The sequence below is a fragment of the Rhinoderma darwinii genome, chromosome 2 (assembly GCF_050947455.1).
Source record: "Rhinoderma darwinii isolate aRhiDar2 chromosome 2, aRhiDar2.hap1, whole genome shotgun sequence".
Lineage (NCBI taxonomy): Eukaryota > Metazoa > Chordata > Amphibia > Anura > Rhinodermatidae > Rhinoderma > Rhinoderma darwinii.
The window spans coordinates 431,686,821-431,702,593 of record NC_134688.1 but is presented as its reverse complement, the minus strand read 5'-3'; the positions used below and the strand labels follow the sequence as shown (position 1 = coordinate 431,702,593).

At 40.9% G+C, this 15,773-nt stretch overlaps 1 protein-coding gene across 1 annotated transcript in view; it reads right to left on the bottom strand.

Moving 5' to 3' along the window:
* The window catches only part of ACE2 (angiotensin converting enzyme 2), a 48,132-nt gene extending 37,271 nt beyond the window's left edge, over positions 1–10,861 (bottom strand). The window contains exon 1 of the mRNA XM_075850883.1: positions 10,676–10,861. Coding sequence (XP_075706998.1) covers positions 10,676–10,861 — 186 coding nt within the window. The remainder of the gene's footprint in view (positions 1–10,675) is intronic.
* Positions 10,862–15,773: the final 4,912 nt, after the last annotated feature.

Genomic DNA, 15,773 nt, shown 5'->3' with positions numbered 1-15,773 from the left:
CAAACTGAAACCACAGCTTCCGTTTCCGTCACCATTAGCGCAGTCGACTGCGCTATTGATTCCATCACAAAAACGGAAACCTGCCGGAATGGTGACGAACGGAAACCATTAGCAATGTTTCCGTCACCATTGATTTCAATGGTGACTGAAACGGAAGCTGTGGTTTCAGTTTGACTTTCCGTTGCGGGGTTCACCCGACGGAAACCTCCCACGGAACCCCGGAACGGAAAGCCAACGCTGATGTGAACAGGCCCTAATCCTTCCCCATAAACCTGCCCCCGCTAATTAAAATAAATATATTATATAATGTATATAGCGCTGTATCCTGTATCCGTCAGGTCAGCGGGTCCTGCAGGATCGAGCTGTTACCAATCACATCTAAGTTCATAACTTAGATGTGATCGGTAATAGGCGACCTAATGGATTCAGGTCTCAGCTCTATATACAGCTGCTCTGTATACAGGATACAAAGCAGCTGTATCTCAAAAAGTACAAATCATTTTCAATAAAAAGTAATTAAAACTTGCACCAATCGCATTAATAGATATCTTTATATATCATAGTGACATGTCCGAAGTTTTCATCGGTGGGGGACCGAGCACTGAGGCCCCCACCGATCGCTAAAACGAAGCAGCAGAAGTGCTCGGGTGAGCGCTATGCCGCTTCATTTATGATCGACTTTCAGCCGAGTGAGCGGTGTACGGACTCCTAGACTTTCTATTGAGCCCGTACACTGCTCCAAGGAAAGCCAAACAGAATTGAAGCGGCACACCGCTCACCCGAGCACTTCTGTTGCTTCGTTTTAGCGACTAGTGGGGGTCTCAGTGTTCGGACCCCACTGATCAAAACTTCTGACATGTCAAAAGTTTTTAAAAAAGTTGTTACACTTTAAAGAGAATCTTTCACCTGCCCACAGATTTGCATTTGAGTGCAGCATTTTACATTTTTTTTTCCTACCCTCTTTCCTTACTTAGATATCGGTGCCGTAATGTTTGGCGCCAATATTTAAATAACCCCATGAACTGCCAATGGGGCGGTAATTGGCAAGGGGGCGTGTAACATCGCGGTGACACTGTCCAATCAGCTACGGACAATGTCAACAGCAAGAGCTGGAGAGAGGAGAGCATGTGCGCACGCACGCTCTCACTCTTCAGCTCTCGGCAGGCAAGTACAAGACTGTGATCTCAGGTGAGAGATCAGTCTTATCGTCCTTGTCTGCCGAGGGCTAAAGAGTGAGAGCGTGCGTGCGCGCACAGCTCCGATGCCATGAAACAGAAGAAGAAGAATTCACACTCTTCTTCTGTTCCTTAGTGGTGGCGGAGCTGCGCGCTCGCGCGCACGCGCTGTCTGTCCAGCTCTTGCTCTGAAACTGTCTGTAGCTGATTGGACAGTGTCACAGCGATGTTACACGCCCCCTTGCCAATTACCTCCCCATTGACAGTTCAGGGGGTTTTTTAAATATCGGGCACCAAATATTACAGCACCGATATCTAAATAACGAAGGAGGCTAGGAAAAATATGTAAAGTGCCCCAGAGTTTGTGCAGCCCTCCCCATTACATGCTGCACTCAGCTGCACATGTATGGGGAGGTGAAAGGTTCTCTTTAAAAGAAAGGTGTTATAATTTTTTTTTTTTTATTTGATATGTTTTATTTTATGGGCCTAATTTTTCTAATTATTTTAATATGTTCCCGAAGGTAGCTATTTATTCATATGTCTGTGGGGGCAGCCAACTTTATTTTTATTTTTCATACTGCTAATTTTTGTTTTGCAGGTTCCGCTGGACCATTTGGACTACGTCGTAGATTCGTTGGACTACTTCGCTGATGTAAGCTTTTTTTCATTTTTTTTTATAATAAAATGGTTAAAGTGGATTGTGTGGAAGAGTTGTCATTTCAATAAAATAAATTACTTTATGTCTGTTTTTTAATACTTCATTACCGCCTTAGTAATGGCTGCTGTCTGATCGAGAGCGTCCATTACTAAGAAGGGGCTTAGTGTTAGCCAGTAATAAGGCCGTCACTAACCCCTATTATTACCCCGGTACCCACCGCCACCAGGAGTACCGGGAAGAGCTGGGTACGATCCAGCACCCGACCATCTGAAGTGAAGGGTACTTGGGTGGCCGCAGGCTGGTACTATCAGGCTAGGAAGGGCCAAAAACCATGGCCCTTCCCACCCTGGTGATGCTAGGCTGCTGCTGCTTTATTGTATCTGGCTGGCCATGAAAAATGGAGGGGATCTCACGTAATTTTTTTTTCAATTTTTTTTAAAAAAATGACGAGGGGTTTCCCCAATTTTTCATAACCAGCCAGATACAATAAAGCAGCTGCAGCCTAGCATCCCCAGGGTGGGAAGGGCCACTTTTTTGGCCCTTCCCAGCCTGATAATACCAGCCTGGGGCCTAACAGTCGTTTCAGATGGCCAGGTACTGAATCGTACTCGACTCTTCCCGGTATCCCTGGCGGCAGTGGGAACCGGGGTAATAATAGGGGTTAGTGATAGCCTTTTTACTGGCTAATGCTAAGCCCCAGCCTTAGTAATTGAACGCTGTCAATCAGACAGCTGCCATTACTAAGGCCATAATAAAGTATTTAAAAAAAACAGACATAAGAATTTTTTTTTATTGAAATCAAAACTCCCCCATGCAACCCTCTTTCACAATTTTTTTTTTTTAAAGTAGATCATTGAAGTAGTCCAATGAATCTACGACGTAGTGCAAACGGTCCAGCGGAACCTACCAAAAAAAAGTTAGCAGTATAAAATGTAAAAAAAAAAATCATTTGCCACAATAGAAACCCCTGCTCCGCCGTTTGCTCTTGTAGGCCACAGCCTGGTTTAGGCCTGAGGCCTACAAGAGATCGGGAGCACGCTGATGACGTCAACTGCCCGGCACGATGACGTCACTGCATCATGCCGACCACGCCGGGCCACTGAACTCGGTTAAAAATCATAAGTCAATTAGGTAATAAAAAGGGGGCATAGAAGATGTTAAACCATTTTCAGCGTTAATGCTGCGTTGCTGATCTATAATACTAAAGTAATACAGTAAAAAGAGTTCTTTAAATCTTCTCTATACATTAAACAGCACTTTACAAATAAACAACAAATGTTTTCCTATTTATTTATTTTTTTATATATTGCGTGTTTGATGTGTAAAGGTAGTAATGAGAAAACTCTGATACATTGGGGGGGGGGGGCGCATTTTTATAGTTCGCCTCAGGCAGCAGAGGGGCTAGGTTCACCCCTGGCTGCCCCCATAATCTCATACAGAAAAAATAATTATTTTTTATTTTTTAAACAGAATTTAAAAAAAAGGATTATGTTTAATTATCCGGGTTTCATTAATGAAATCAATATATAGGAGATACATTCCTTGTAAGCACCTGGAAAGCCTACCCTATAAATGCAGCAGGCAAACCTTAACCAGTTAAAGGGGTTGTCCGGTAAAATAAAATTGATGGCCTATCCTCAGAAAAACCCATCAATATCTGATCCGTGGGAGTCCAACTCTCGGCACCCCCACCAATCAGCTATTTGAAAAGGCTGCGTTACTCCGGCTTCCCCTTCATTTCTTACACAGCTCTATACTGTGCAATGCTGACACATTCGTAGCGGCGGAGCACAGTATTACAGCTTCCTCTTGGGAGCTCTATGTCAAATGCCTCTCAAGCAGCCGGTCAGCACCCTGCTCTGAACTGACGGGCAAAAAAACAAAAACAAAACAGCTCTCTACAGATGGGTTTCTCTTCCTTCTGAAGAAGACTTTGGCTTGGCTAAAAGTCCTAGTCGTGTTTCAAGGCTTTTCTATGGGTCGGACATTGCCAGGGAAGCTACATCCAATAGGTGGCACTAGAAAGATGATTTTCCTTCCCTCGGAGCGCTAATTTGCATCCCTTTGACAAGACACACCTAAGATGCCAACGGAGTTAATTATTTGTCAGACTTTAACATTTTCAAATAATTACAAGACCGATAAAATACCAACACATAGGATGCAATGGAAAATAGTGCTAGAAAGTATCAACAAAATGAACTATGAGACAACATTACTGGCCATAATAGATGCACTATATATTGAATCCTACGAAGTAACCAAGATATACTTGGTGCGTCGATCAGAAATTGACAGAAAACCAACCCAAGAAAATATGATCGACTACAGCACAAATGTAGAGAAAAATACAAATGATTCTTTATTGGAATAAAAACATGAGACAGATAAAAATGGAACTAGGGGATGAGTCACACAGTAAAAAAGGACGTCTGATCAGTCAAACATGCCAGGTATGGATATTGTGTCCACGTATTGTGTAATAGCAAAATAGGAGTAAATGCGATTGCCCCGGACGAAGGCAATCGCCGAAACGCGCGTTGGGTCAGGACGTTTCATCCCTGTTTCCATCATGTCCACTGGTATGTAGTGTTATCTTTTCTGTCCTGTGTAGCAAGCATAGCTCCATTATGTTCATCATTTATGGTCATCTTCTGATCTCAAGCACTTTCTGGCACTACTTGGTGCACATTACATTGGTAACTAGTTGTAATTATTATTGATGGTATATACGTATTTTGTAATTACCACAGCTATCGGCATCTGCTTTTTTACCTCTCTGTGATTTGTGCTGTTGTCATCTGATGTACCTTGATTATATCCGTGCTGTTTTCCATTAGACACGGCTCTTTATGTGACTACATGCATTTACTCCTATTTTGCTATTACACAATACGTGGACACAATATCCATACCTGGCATGTTTGACTGATCAGACGTCCTTTTTTACTGTGTGACTCATCCCCTAGTTCTATTTTTATCTGTCTCATGTTTTTATTCCAATAAAGAATCATTTGTATTTTTCTCTACATTTGTGCTGTAGTCGATCATATTTTCTTGGGTTGGTTTTCTGTCATTTTCAAATAATGAATGAGGTTTTATTAAAGGGATTTATGATCACAACAGCTCTAATTGTATGTTATTAAAAAAAACATTTACAATCAAACAAAAACTACCACAATCTATAATTACATTCAATACTTTTTATTATCTTACAATTTGCATTTAAACAAAGTTTATCTAAAAATCACACACAAATGAGACCATATATTGCTGTAGAACACTAGCTACATTATGGTCAATCTGGAGTCTCAGGCAGACTCGTGAGTTGATGTATACACTTATGTCTCCACCTTTCCAAAAAAAATTTGCCTAAATTTATTTGTACAAAAATCAAATTACAATGTCATGTAGAGATTAAGAAAATCAGGGTTTAAGTACTGCCAAGATCCCAGTCCTTTATCTGCCCTCTACTTCCTACCAATTCAGCCTTGAGCTAAAACTCTTACCTGGGACATACTTGTTATTAGGGTATCTCTGCCTGACAACCCCATTTAGAGGGCTACAGATATTATTCAAAGTATCCTAGCAACCAACTGTTTCACATAGCAACTCTGTAGTCAAGTGATTCTCCATCTCAGGGTGCTTTATTAGTCAGATTTTTTTTCTTATAAATAAACTTCTCTAAAAAAAAGTCTCTTTACTTGGTGAAAATTTTGTTTATACTGTAAAGGTCATCTTTAGTATAGTGCACTACAGGTACAACTAATTCACGTTGTTATTGCCAGTGTGTCTCAGTGTCTCAGTATTCAACCAGGTTAATATCACACTTTAAAATCTTTAGACGTTTTCTTAAAGGAGCCACATCCCTAAGTAAGCACTAAGGTGAATTACAAAAGAAAAGCGTTTTTTTCATAATTAAAAATTTAAAATGATGAGGAAATAAAGGAGTGGGGACTGGCATCTGGGAGTGTTTCTCTGTAATGTATTGTATTGTTTGCCATAAATGACCCAGGAATTTACTCTCCTAATTAGGGGTGGGACAAGCTCCCTTGGTACCCAACCCAGAGTATTTTCTAAATGTGTGTTTTCCCCTAGGGTTTCTTTAGTTGTAGGATGCAAAATCATCCATTTAAATTGCCACCATTCTTCTTCACCAATACCTACTGTTCTTATTCACAATACATACCCCCCATTTTTCACCATACTTTGCATACACTATGTGCATTTTTGCAATGGTGGATCAGGTGGCCAACCTACCACAGATGTGTCACAGTGCCACTTCCTAACCAATGTACTCAAGGCAACCAAACAGACAATGGCACCTACAGTATTATTATCTGCTTGGTTACTGTGTTTAGTTGGTTGTAGAACAAAATTTTAAGGCACATTATTTTTTTTTTGTAAACTCATAAATTGTGCCCCCATGGTGCCCTAAACAGTTGCCCACTTACCCTCATACCACCCCCTGCTCCTAATTAATTTAATCTACATATGAGGCCAAATTAAACCGTTTTTAAGGGAGAATGGAATTGTTAACTTGAATTTAAAAGGGAAATTGGGAATCCGTCTTTTTATAGAGGGATTGTAGCTCTGTTCTTATAGAAGGTATATATAAGCAGCAACTATTCCTTGAACGTTATGGCCATTTTCTACATGAACTTGGACATGATTATAACTAAAATTATATCTGAGGCAGCTAAATGGTTAACATGCACTAAAACACTTCTCAATATAAATGTACCATACAGCGCACAACCCGTCCTTCCACCCAAGTGTGCAAAATAGTCCGAAAGTGTTACTAAGGGCTTTGAAATAAGGAATACAAATATATCCATGGTAACCTAGCAATATTGCATGCGCTTCATCGACACCAACCATAGTAGCACACAGTAATATTCACGAATGTGTAGTAAATGCTAAGAATTGGTACATCTATGCAGGGAACAAACCAAGCTATTCTCTGGAGCCTCTTATTCTTGTTGAGTTCATATTGTGTTTATATGATTTACTCATATTCAATTTTTTTTTAAATTTAAAAAAGAGGTTCTACAGCAGCTGCAGTGAGTTTTATGCAAAAATATGAAAAGGATGTGAATGTTTCATATCAATCAATCAATCAATCAATCAATCAATCAATCAATCAATCAATCAACCAATCAATCCATGGACAGGAAGTTCCCCTAACTCTTCAAAAGGTTTTGCAGAGGTGTGTGTTGTGAGGAAAAATGGATCCCCCACCATAAATTCTAAAGAATATTAGAAGTCACCCCGAGGATCCATGACCTGTGTAAATGCCATAATTTTACTGTATATGGTCACTGAAATCCTTGGTGTCTTCATAGTAAGGGATACATTATCCCTTATTATGTCTATTTAATTAAAGGAAATTTCCACTTTTGGGTACCTCTATGTGGAGTATGTGCCCCAGTAATATACCACATATTCTAGGTACACAACTCCATTGATCTATATTGCACATTTATGTACAGAATGACGTGTATTTTCCTTGCTTATAACATAGGTATAGGTGGTTGCAAAGTGGTACATTTTCACCTGGGTGACTGTATGGATTTCTGAAAGCACATTACAAAACATAAATTAGGTTCAATACTAAATACAGTGCTTAGAAGCCCAAAATCTCAATGTAATCTCAATGTCACCTATTACACTCATTAGTTTAACATATAAGTCAACTACTTTTGGAGGGATCTACCAAATATCGAATATCTACAGTATGCACGCCCTCCCCTACCCTTGAGTGTCAGTTACCATTGTGTGAAAAAAACAAAAAGATTTTTGTTTTTTCCAGTCCAACCCTCTGGTTTCCCCCTGAGGTAAGCACAACTGGAGGTGTACGGCCACCACTCAACTACTTCCTTAGGAACACACAGTATGCATGTTTGGCCCATTTGGGCATCATATATACATCTGTTTGAGTTTATATAGCATTCATACCTAGGTAAATATTCAATCTGGGGCATAATTATTTAGAATAATTAAGGGTTGCTGTTTTTTTACATTTTGAGCTAGCCCTTTAAGACAACATGTAATGGACTTGGCTGGGCTTCAGGGCAAAGTACTTTTATGTCTTTGATAAGATGATGATATCATTATTTGGAGATTTGTAGCAATGATTTACTCAGATGATTATAAAGTATAGAGTTTTATATATATATTACATATTGTTGTTGCATTTCTCATAGTTGTCATTTCTATGATAGAATAATGGAGATGATTTAAAGGGCTTGTCCACTTTGCAGAATCCCTTTTTGTTAGAAGTGTCCCCTGAAAATAACCTGATCACAGAGTGTCCCCCACCTGTAATCCTTGTCGAACCTGCTATATGTAAGTATATGACCATATTTTTGACATGTTTTACCAACAAAAAGGTGCAAAAATAGAAATTATTAGAGATGTAGACTTTCCTCTGGTCCACAATGCAGTAAATTTAAGAATAGTTTCTGACGTGTATATGTTGAAGTCTTATTTCCATGACAATTAAAGTAAGTCAAATGAACACCACTTTTGTTACATGACCCCTAGTTATTGGTTACAGCCATTGATTATTGTCTCAGGTATACAAGTATTTTACTTTTTCCTTTCCATTGAAGTACAATTGTAGACAAACTTAAACATTCAGGTGTGAAGAGTCAATCTCGCATTCCAAATCATGATAACAAGTACAGAGGAAGCTAAGATCTCTTGATTGACCTCTTCTACCGGGGTAATTACATGGGGATCTGCTTTGGTTGATCCTGTTTCCACAGACGTTTCATTAAAGAAACATGGTTGTCTCTTCACTATAGGGCTAAGGCTGTAAAAATGGACCCTCCTGTTTTTTAATATTATGTTATGTTATGTAATAATATTCTCCGGCCACCACGTTCCTTCTCCAATTTCTGAAGGATCAGGGTCATCCCCCCAATTTGCAGAATAGCATCTTAGATCACAGTTTAAAGAGGCTCTGTCACCACATTATAAGTGGCCTATCTCCTACATAAGGAGATCGGCGCTATAATGTAGGTGACAGCAGTGCTTTTTATTTTAGAAAAACGATCTATTTTTACCACATTAGTAGCGATTTTAGCTTTATGCTAATGAGTTTCTTAATGCCCAAGTGGGCGTGTTTCTACTTTTAGACCAAGTGGGCGTTGTTCAGAGGAGTTTATGACGCTGACCAATCAGCATCATGCACTTCTCTCCATTCATTTAGTCAGCGCATAGCGACACTGCGTTGTTCGCTATGTGCAGTCTTATACTGACATATTAACGTTACTGAAGTGTTTAGACAGTGAATAGACATTCCTTCCAGCCAGGACGGGATGTCTATTCACAAACCCGACACTTCGGTATAGTTTTTGTGGTTCTTACAGCAGAGCAAAGCGTAATCTCCCTGTAACCTGTCATTTACAGCGTGATCTCGCGAGATTGCGCTTGCTCTGCTGTAAGTCCCACAGAAACGTTAAGTGTCGGGATTGTGAATAGACATCCCTTCCTGGCTGGAAGGAATGTCTACTCACTTCTACTCTCAATCTCATCTCTGTAAATTGTAATTTACTTTGATAACTATTCCCTAAATGTCCAGGTTTGGAGGTAGGCAGGTTTTGAACACTAAGTCCTAGCTGCATAACGGCATGCTGGTGGTTTAGTGACTCAAAACCTACTGAGAGGTTTTCTTTGAAGAGGTTGTATGGGATTAGAAAAACATGGCTGCTTTTTTCCAGAAACAGCACCACTTTTGTCCATAGGCTGTACCAGGTATTACAGTTCAGACCTATCCAAGTGAAAGGAGCAGAGCTGTAATTCCTGACACAGTCCATAGAACTGTTTCTTGAAGTACTAAGCCATTTATTTTTAATCTTATTGCAACAAGGTCTACTGGAGATGTGGACCCACTGGGACACTAACGAATTTACCTTGACTGGCTAAACGAGGGAGCAGAGTCTAAGAGATTGTGCATTCTTCACTCTTAACCAAGGGTTAACTTAGGCCGGAGTCAACAAGTTGCGGTAAGAGCAAGGCAAGGAGCAGGAATGGTGGTCAGGCGGTGCATAAGTTGAGGCAGACAGAGTTTGGTCTTAAGTAGTAGACAGGCAGAGGTCAGGGCAGGCAGCAGACAAGAAGATATGGTCAACAACCGAATCGTAATAAAATATAGCGGAATCAACACACCTTTGCCGACACAAGAACCAAAAGGATTTTATTGAACAGGCACAGAAAGCGATGAGGGATGGGTGCTTAAGAAGCCTGGGGCACTTGGGCATAGGCTGGGTCAGGGTCGATTACTGTGCACAAGCCCTTTAAGAGACCTGAAGCCAGTGCATGCGCTCGACCCACGGCCAGAGCGACGCCATGCTGGAGCAGAGTGGCTGCCAGGAAGTAGACGTTGGACAACGGATTGCGACAATTATACAACCTCTGTAGTGGTAGATTGTATCTAATTAAAGGCAAACATTTACAAACTTGTATTTTATGCTTTGATATAATAATGTTGCACACATTGCAGTAGGCAGTCTTTTTACATTTTTTTTTTATTTTGGTAATTAATATTATTAGGATTAAAGAATCACCAGTAAGAATAATCTTGTAAAGGAAAAATATTACTAAATGTGTTGCTGCTACTCTATGTATCAGGCATCATATAGTTGCCTAGTGTCTAGGAGCGCTTGCCTTAAACTGAAGATAATTCCACGATATATATAAAAAGATCTGTATATATCGAGATACATGTATCACATATGTATGAATAAGGAAATAAACATAGGTATACATAAAGTACAATAACGAAATTCATCGCTGCTTATCCACAACACAGCCAACTATACAGACATTTACGTACCATTTTCTGGGCATTCTCATCAGTGATATTGGTATTGTATTCCCATTGTGCTAGAGCACTTTGATGATACAGCGGCTCTGCTGCTCCTTGAAACTCCTGTAAAAATGCCTGAGCATCACTGGTTACATCTTGGGTTGAGAGGCCAATAAGGGCCAATGTGCAGAAGAGCCAGAGGAGACCCGACATCCTCCTTCTAGACTTAAGATCCCCTCTACTGATTTAAGTTCCTTTCAATCAATATGGAAAATCAGTCTATGTCTCTAGCCTTTGTACCATGCTGCCAAAGGTTTCCTAGAGCAATAAAGGAAGTGCTTTTCTTGTTATAATACGATGCTTTATTACTCTGATACTGATCACTCTCCTTCTTATCACTGGCGTGTGGTAAACAGAACAGAATTTTATATTTCGGAAGGAAATCACCTACTAATGAAATATAATCTCCGAGAGGTTGCTTTGTGTTCACCTTGTAATAGCTGCACTTGATAGCAGTTAACTATTAAATAGTAACATTTTGTAGAAAGTTGGCAGCAAAAACAAGCGGAAAGTAATATATTTAAATAAAGTCTCTTGTTTCCTCTGGTGCACAATGAATCAGGTTTTTACTTCTAGCCAAAATAATCAAAAAAACATTGTCAATGTACTGGTTCCACATGAATACTTATAAAAGTTATTTTACTAAGGATTGCAATTTCCAGAAAAACAAACAATTTTTTTTTTTAGCTGTGAATCAGTCTGTGAGTATAGCCTATTCTCACACAGCATTGCTCTCTGGCAGCTATTCACTATAATAGAAAGTACGCAAAATACTAAGCGCCAGGGTAACATGCAATGTTCCCTATAAGGTGGGCGGCTAGCACCGGAGGGGACCCCGGTGCTAGCGACAGCCACAGTCACTTGTATCGGGGGGGGGGGGGAGCTGTATGGCACTATATACAAGAGAGGGAGCTGTGTGGCACTATATACACGGGAGTGGAGCTGTGTGGCACTATATACAAGGGGGCTGTGTGGCTCTATATACACTGGGGGATTGCTGTGTAGCACTATATACAGGGGGAGCTATGTGGCACTATATACAAGGGGGGCTGTGTGGCACTATATACAAGGGGGGGCTGTGTGGCACAATATACAAGGGGGCTGTGTGGCACTATATTCAAGGGGGGCTGTGTGGCACTATATACTAGGGGGGCTGTGTGGCACTATTTACATGGGGGGAGCTGTGTGGCACTATATACACGGGGGGAGCTGTTTGGCACTACATATACCCCGCTGCTAGCAACAGCCACATTCATTTGTATCAGGAGGGGCTGTATGGCACTATATAAAAGAGAGGGGGGCTGCGTGGCACTATATACACGGGAGGGGAGTTGTGTGGAACTATATACAATGGGGGCTGTGTGGCACTATATACACTGGGGGATTGTTGTGTAGCACTATATACACTGGGGGAGCTGTGTGAAACTATATACAAGAGAAGGGGGCTGTGTGGCACTATATACAAGAGAGGGGAGCTTTGTGGCACTATATACAAGGGGGTCTGTGAGGCACTATAAGCAAGGGGCGCTGTGTGGCACTATATACAAGGGGGGCTGCGTGGCACTATATTCAAATGGGGGCTGTGTAGCAATATTTACACGGGGAGCTGTGTGGCACTATATACTAGGGGGGCTGTGTAGCACTATATACATGGGGGGAGCTGTGTGGCACTATATACACGGGGGGATGTGTGGCGCTATATACAAGGGGGGCTGTGTGGCACTATATACAAGGGGGGCTGTGTATTTACAAGAGGGGAGGGCTGTGTGTGGCGCTAGCTACAGGGGTCTGTGTGTGGCGCTATCTACAGGGTCTGTGTGTGGCGCTATCTACAGGTGATCTGTGGGGTGCTGTCTACAGGGGGCTGTGTGTGATGCTACCTATAGGGAGCTCTGTGTGGAGCTATCTACAGGAGAGCTGTGTGTGGTGCTACCTATAGGGGCTGTGTGTGTGGCACTATCTACAGGGGGGCTGTGTGGTGCTATCTATGGGGGGCTGTGTGGCGCTATCTACAGGGGGCTGTGTGGTGCTATCTATAAGTAGGGCCGTGTGTGATGCTGTCTACATGGGGATGTGTGTGGCGGTATATAGGGGGGCTGTGTGTGATGCTATCCATAGGGAGGCTGTGTGTGGCGCTATCTACAGGGGAGCTGTGTGGCGCTATTTATATGTAGGAGTGTGTGTGATGCTATCTACAGGGGTCTGTGTGGCGCTATCTATAGGGGGTTTGTGTGGCGCTATTTATAAGGACAGTGGTGTAATGAGGGATTCTATCATTGATGCCTAGAATTGGTGTTTATAACTGTCTATTTTACTGGATTACTTGTAATATTATAGTATTTAAAGAAGTAATTAAAACGAATTTAAAATAAATTTTCTTATTTAGTACGCTATATTAGCGTTTACTGGGGTTATTACTTTTGGTCATTAGATCACCCACCATTGATGGAGACTTGCCCTGTTCCCTAACTGCCCCGCTCAGGAGCTGCCAAGACTTAGGGGGAACATTAATCACATGCCCTTGCTGTAAGCTTGAGACGTAGATGTTATCCAGTAAGCCACTTTTCTGGAAGGAGGTTTAGGGAATGCAGAAAAACCTGTCACTTTTTCTTAGTTACCACATTCATATATAAAATGTCTGTTGTTTTAGATTGTTAAAAATAATTAAAATATGTTAAGTAAAATTAGACCTGTGACTTTGGCTCTAGTTATACAACCTGTAGAGATGTTCAACACAGTAAAATACTGAAATGCAATATTTTGTATGTAGAAATTATGTTTTATTAGTTATTTCTGCCAGACTGAACTTTGAAAACTTTGCAGTCCTAGCTCATAGGGAATATCTGACACCTGGATATTCCTAACATAGCTTAGTAGTTATGTACTCATCCAAATAGACAAAACAGTGGAGTGACTCTGTAAGGACCATACTCAAGAATAACAGATATGGAGTGAGGTAGTAGAGTGTTTGAGCATATGTTTAAAGAGAACCTTTCACCTGCCCATACATGTGCAGCTGAGTGCACCATGTAATAGGCAGGGCTGCACAAATCCTGGGGCACTTTACACATCGGAACTGTGCGAGCATGCGCGCGCACGCTCTCACTCTTCAGCTCTCGGCAGACAAGGTGAACAAGACTGTGTGATCTCTCGCGAGAGATCACACAGTCTTGTCCTTGTCTGCTGAGAGCTGAAGAGTGAGCGATGCGCGCAAACAGCTCCGGCACCGCTGCCAAAGATACTCCCGCCACCATGGAACCGAAGAAGAAGAATTGTATGGGCAGGTGAAAGGTTCTCTTGAAGTACTTGGCTGACCAGGTGACCAGAAAGTTAGTTCTACAACTCAAAAATGACTAGTGATGTTCCAGAATTTTGTTCCTGGTTCCATTAGGAAGAGAAGCTCCGAGGTATAAAATGCTGTGCTGAGAAGTGAAACACCATGCAAACTAAAATGAGAGAAGTATTCATGAGCAAATGCAGAGCTTATTATTTTGGGAAAGAGGTGCTTTGAAGAATTTTGCTCTCCTTTCTCTATCTATCACATGTATAGAAACAGCAGCAACATGGATTAGATTATACAGCAGTAATGAGCTGTGTAGCTGTGAATCCATACTAGGGATGAGATACTAGAAGCTGCAGCAGCGTATTGATGTGTCTCTCTGCCTCTCTCACTCTGCTCCTACTCCCTCCTCCGCATCCCCTTTCCATAGACTTCTATGGGCAGCTGTAACCTGATCCCTCAGTGAGCTGAGTCTGGCTTGAGGAGATGGATTTAGCAGTAAAGTTAGAGGGGGAAGGGGCCACAGAAGCCAGGCAAGTGGAAAAATTATTTTTTTTCTAATAAGGTATGTTACAAAGTTTCTCATATTTGTTTGTACTATTGATTCATGCAAAGTTTGTTGAAAAGTTAGTGCCATTTTTTATGGTATTCTGCCCATAAGCTCAACTGTTCATGTAAATTCCAAAGCAAGATGCAAAAATTAAATTTCGGTGGACATGTACATTTGGTAAAAGACAGCTTTTTATCTTGACCAAAGTGGACCTCAGGAAAAAAATATTTGGGATGTTGGAGGTCAAATAAATTTTCAACCTAATACAGAATGTTGTGTTCTGTATTCATAGTTCGCATTGGACCAAGTTAGTTACTAGATAATACTTTTGAAATTTACTCAATTTAATATTTTTTTTTAAATATTTCATGAAGACCTTGTAAATCTGGCTCCTTAAAACTGCATTAAATGGTAACTAAACTTTCAAAACACTTTTGACATGTCATAGTGACATATCAAAAGTTTTGATCGGTGGGGGTCCGAGCACTGAGACCCCCACCGATTGCTAAAACGAAGTGGCAGAAGTGCTCGGGTGAGCGATGTGCCGCTTAGTTTCTGATCGACTTTCCTAGGCAAGCCGAGCAAGTGGTGTACGGGCTCATAGACTTTCTGAGAAACACTGATCAAAACTTCAGACATGTCACTATGACATGTTAAAAGTTTTTGGAAACTTTAGTTACCATTTAAACCTAGGACAGAAGGGCTTGGTGTGTGTTTCCTATGACCCTTTGCCTGACAACAATGCAGTTCCGATGGAGAGCATAGTCCTGCATAGATTGTGAATATCTAAATGCAAAGGGGATGGGATCAACCAGGACCATGCCCCCTCTCTCCAAGAGCCTCAGAGCAGTCACATAGTCTGCCTTTATGGTATATACATCGTCATAACCATGTAAGTTTTCAATGCTTATGATGCCATTTATAACACAATGATCCTGCTCTCCTGTAAGGACTAATTAGAGTTTGCCAATTCTGTATTGTTCACTTTGTTTGATTTCTCTTTGTGTCACACTGACATAAAAAGACTACATGAATGGCAGCAGACCTACAAAGTCACAAACTATGTCTGTTCTGCGGCATGGGATTTATTTGGCACCATTATAGACACATTTGTATACTTATGTATTTGATTAGTGAACCAGAACCACCATTTTTATCTCTGATAATATTATTTTAAAAACTTAAATGAATATCCCATAAAAGTTCAAAGATCATGAGAAGGAATAGTTAGAAAA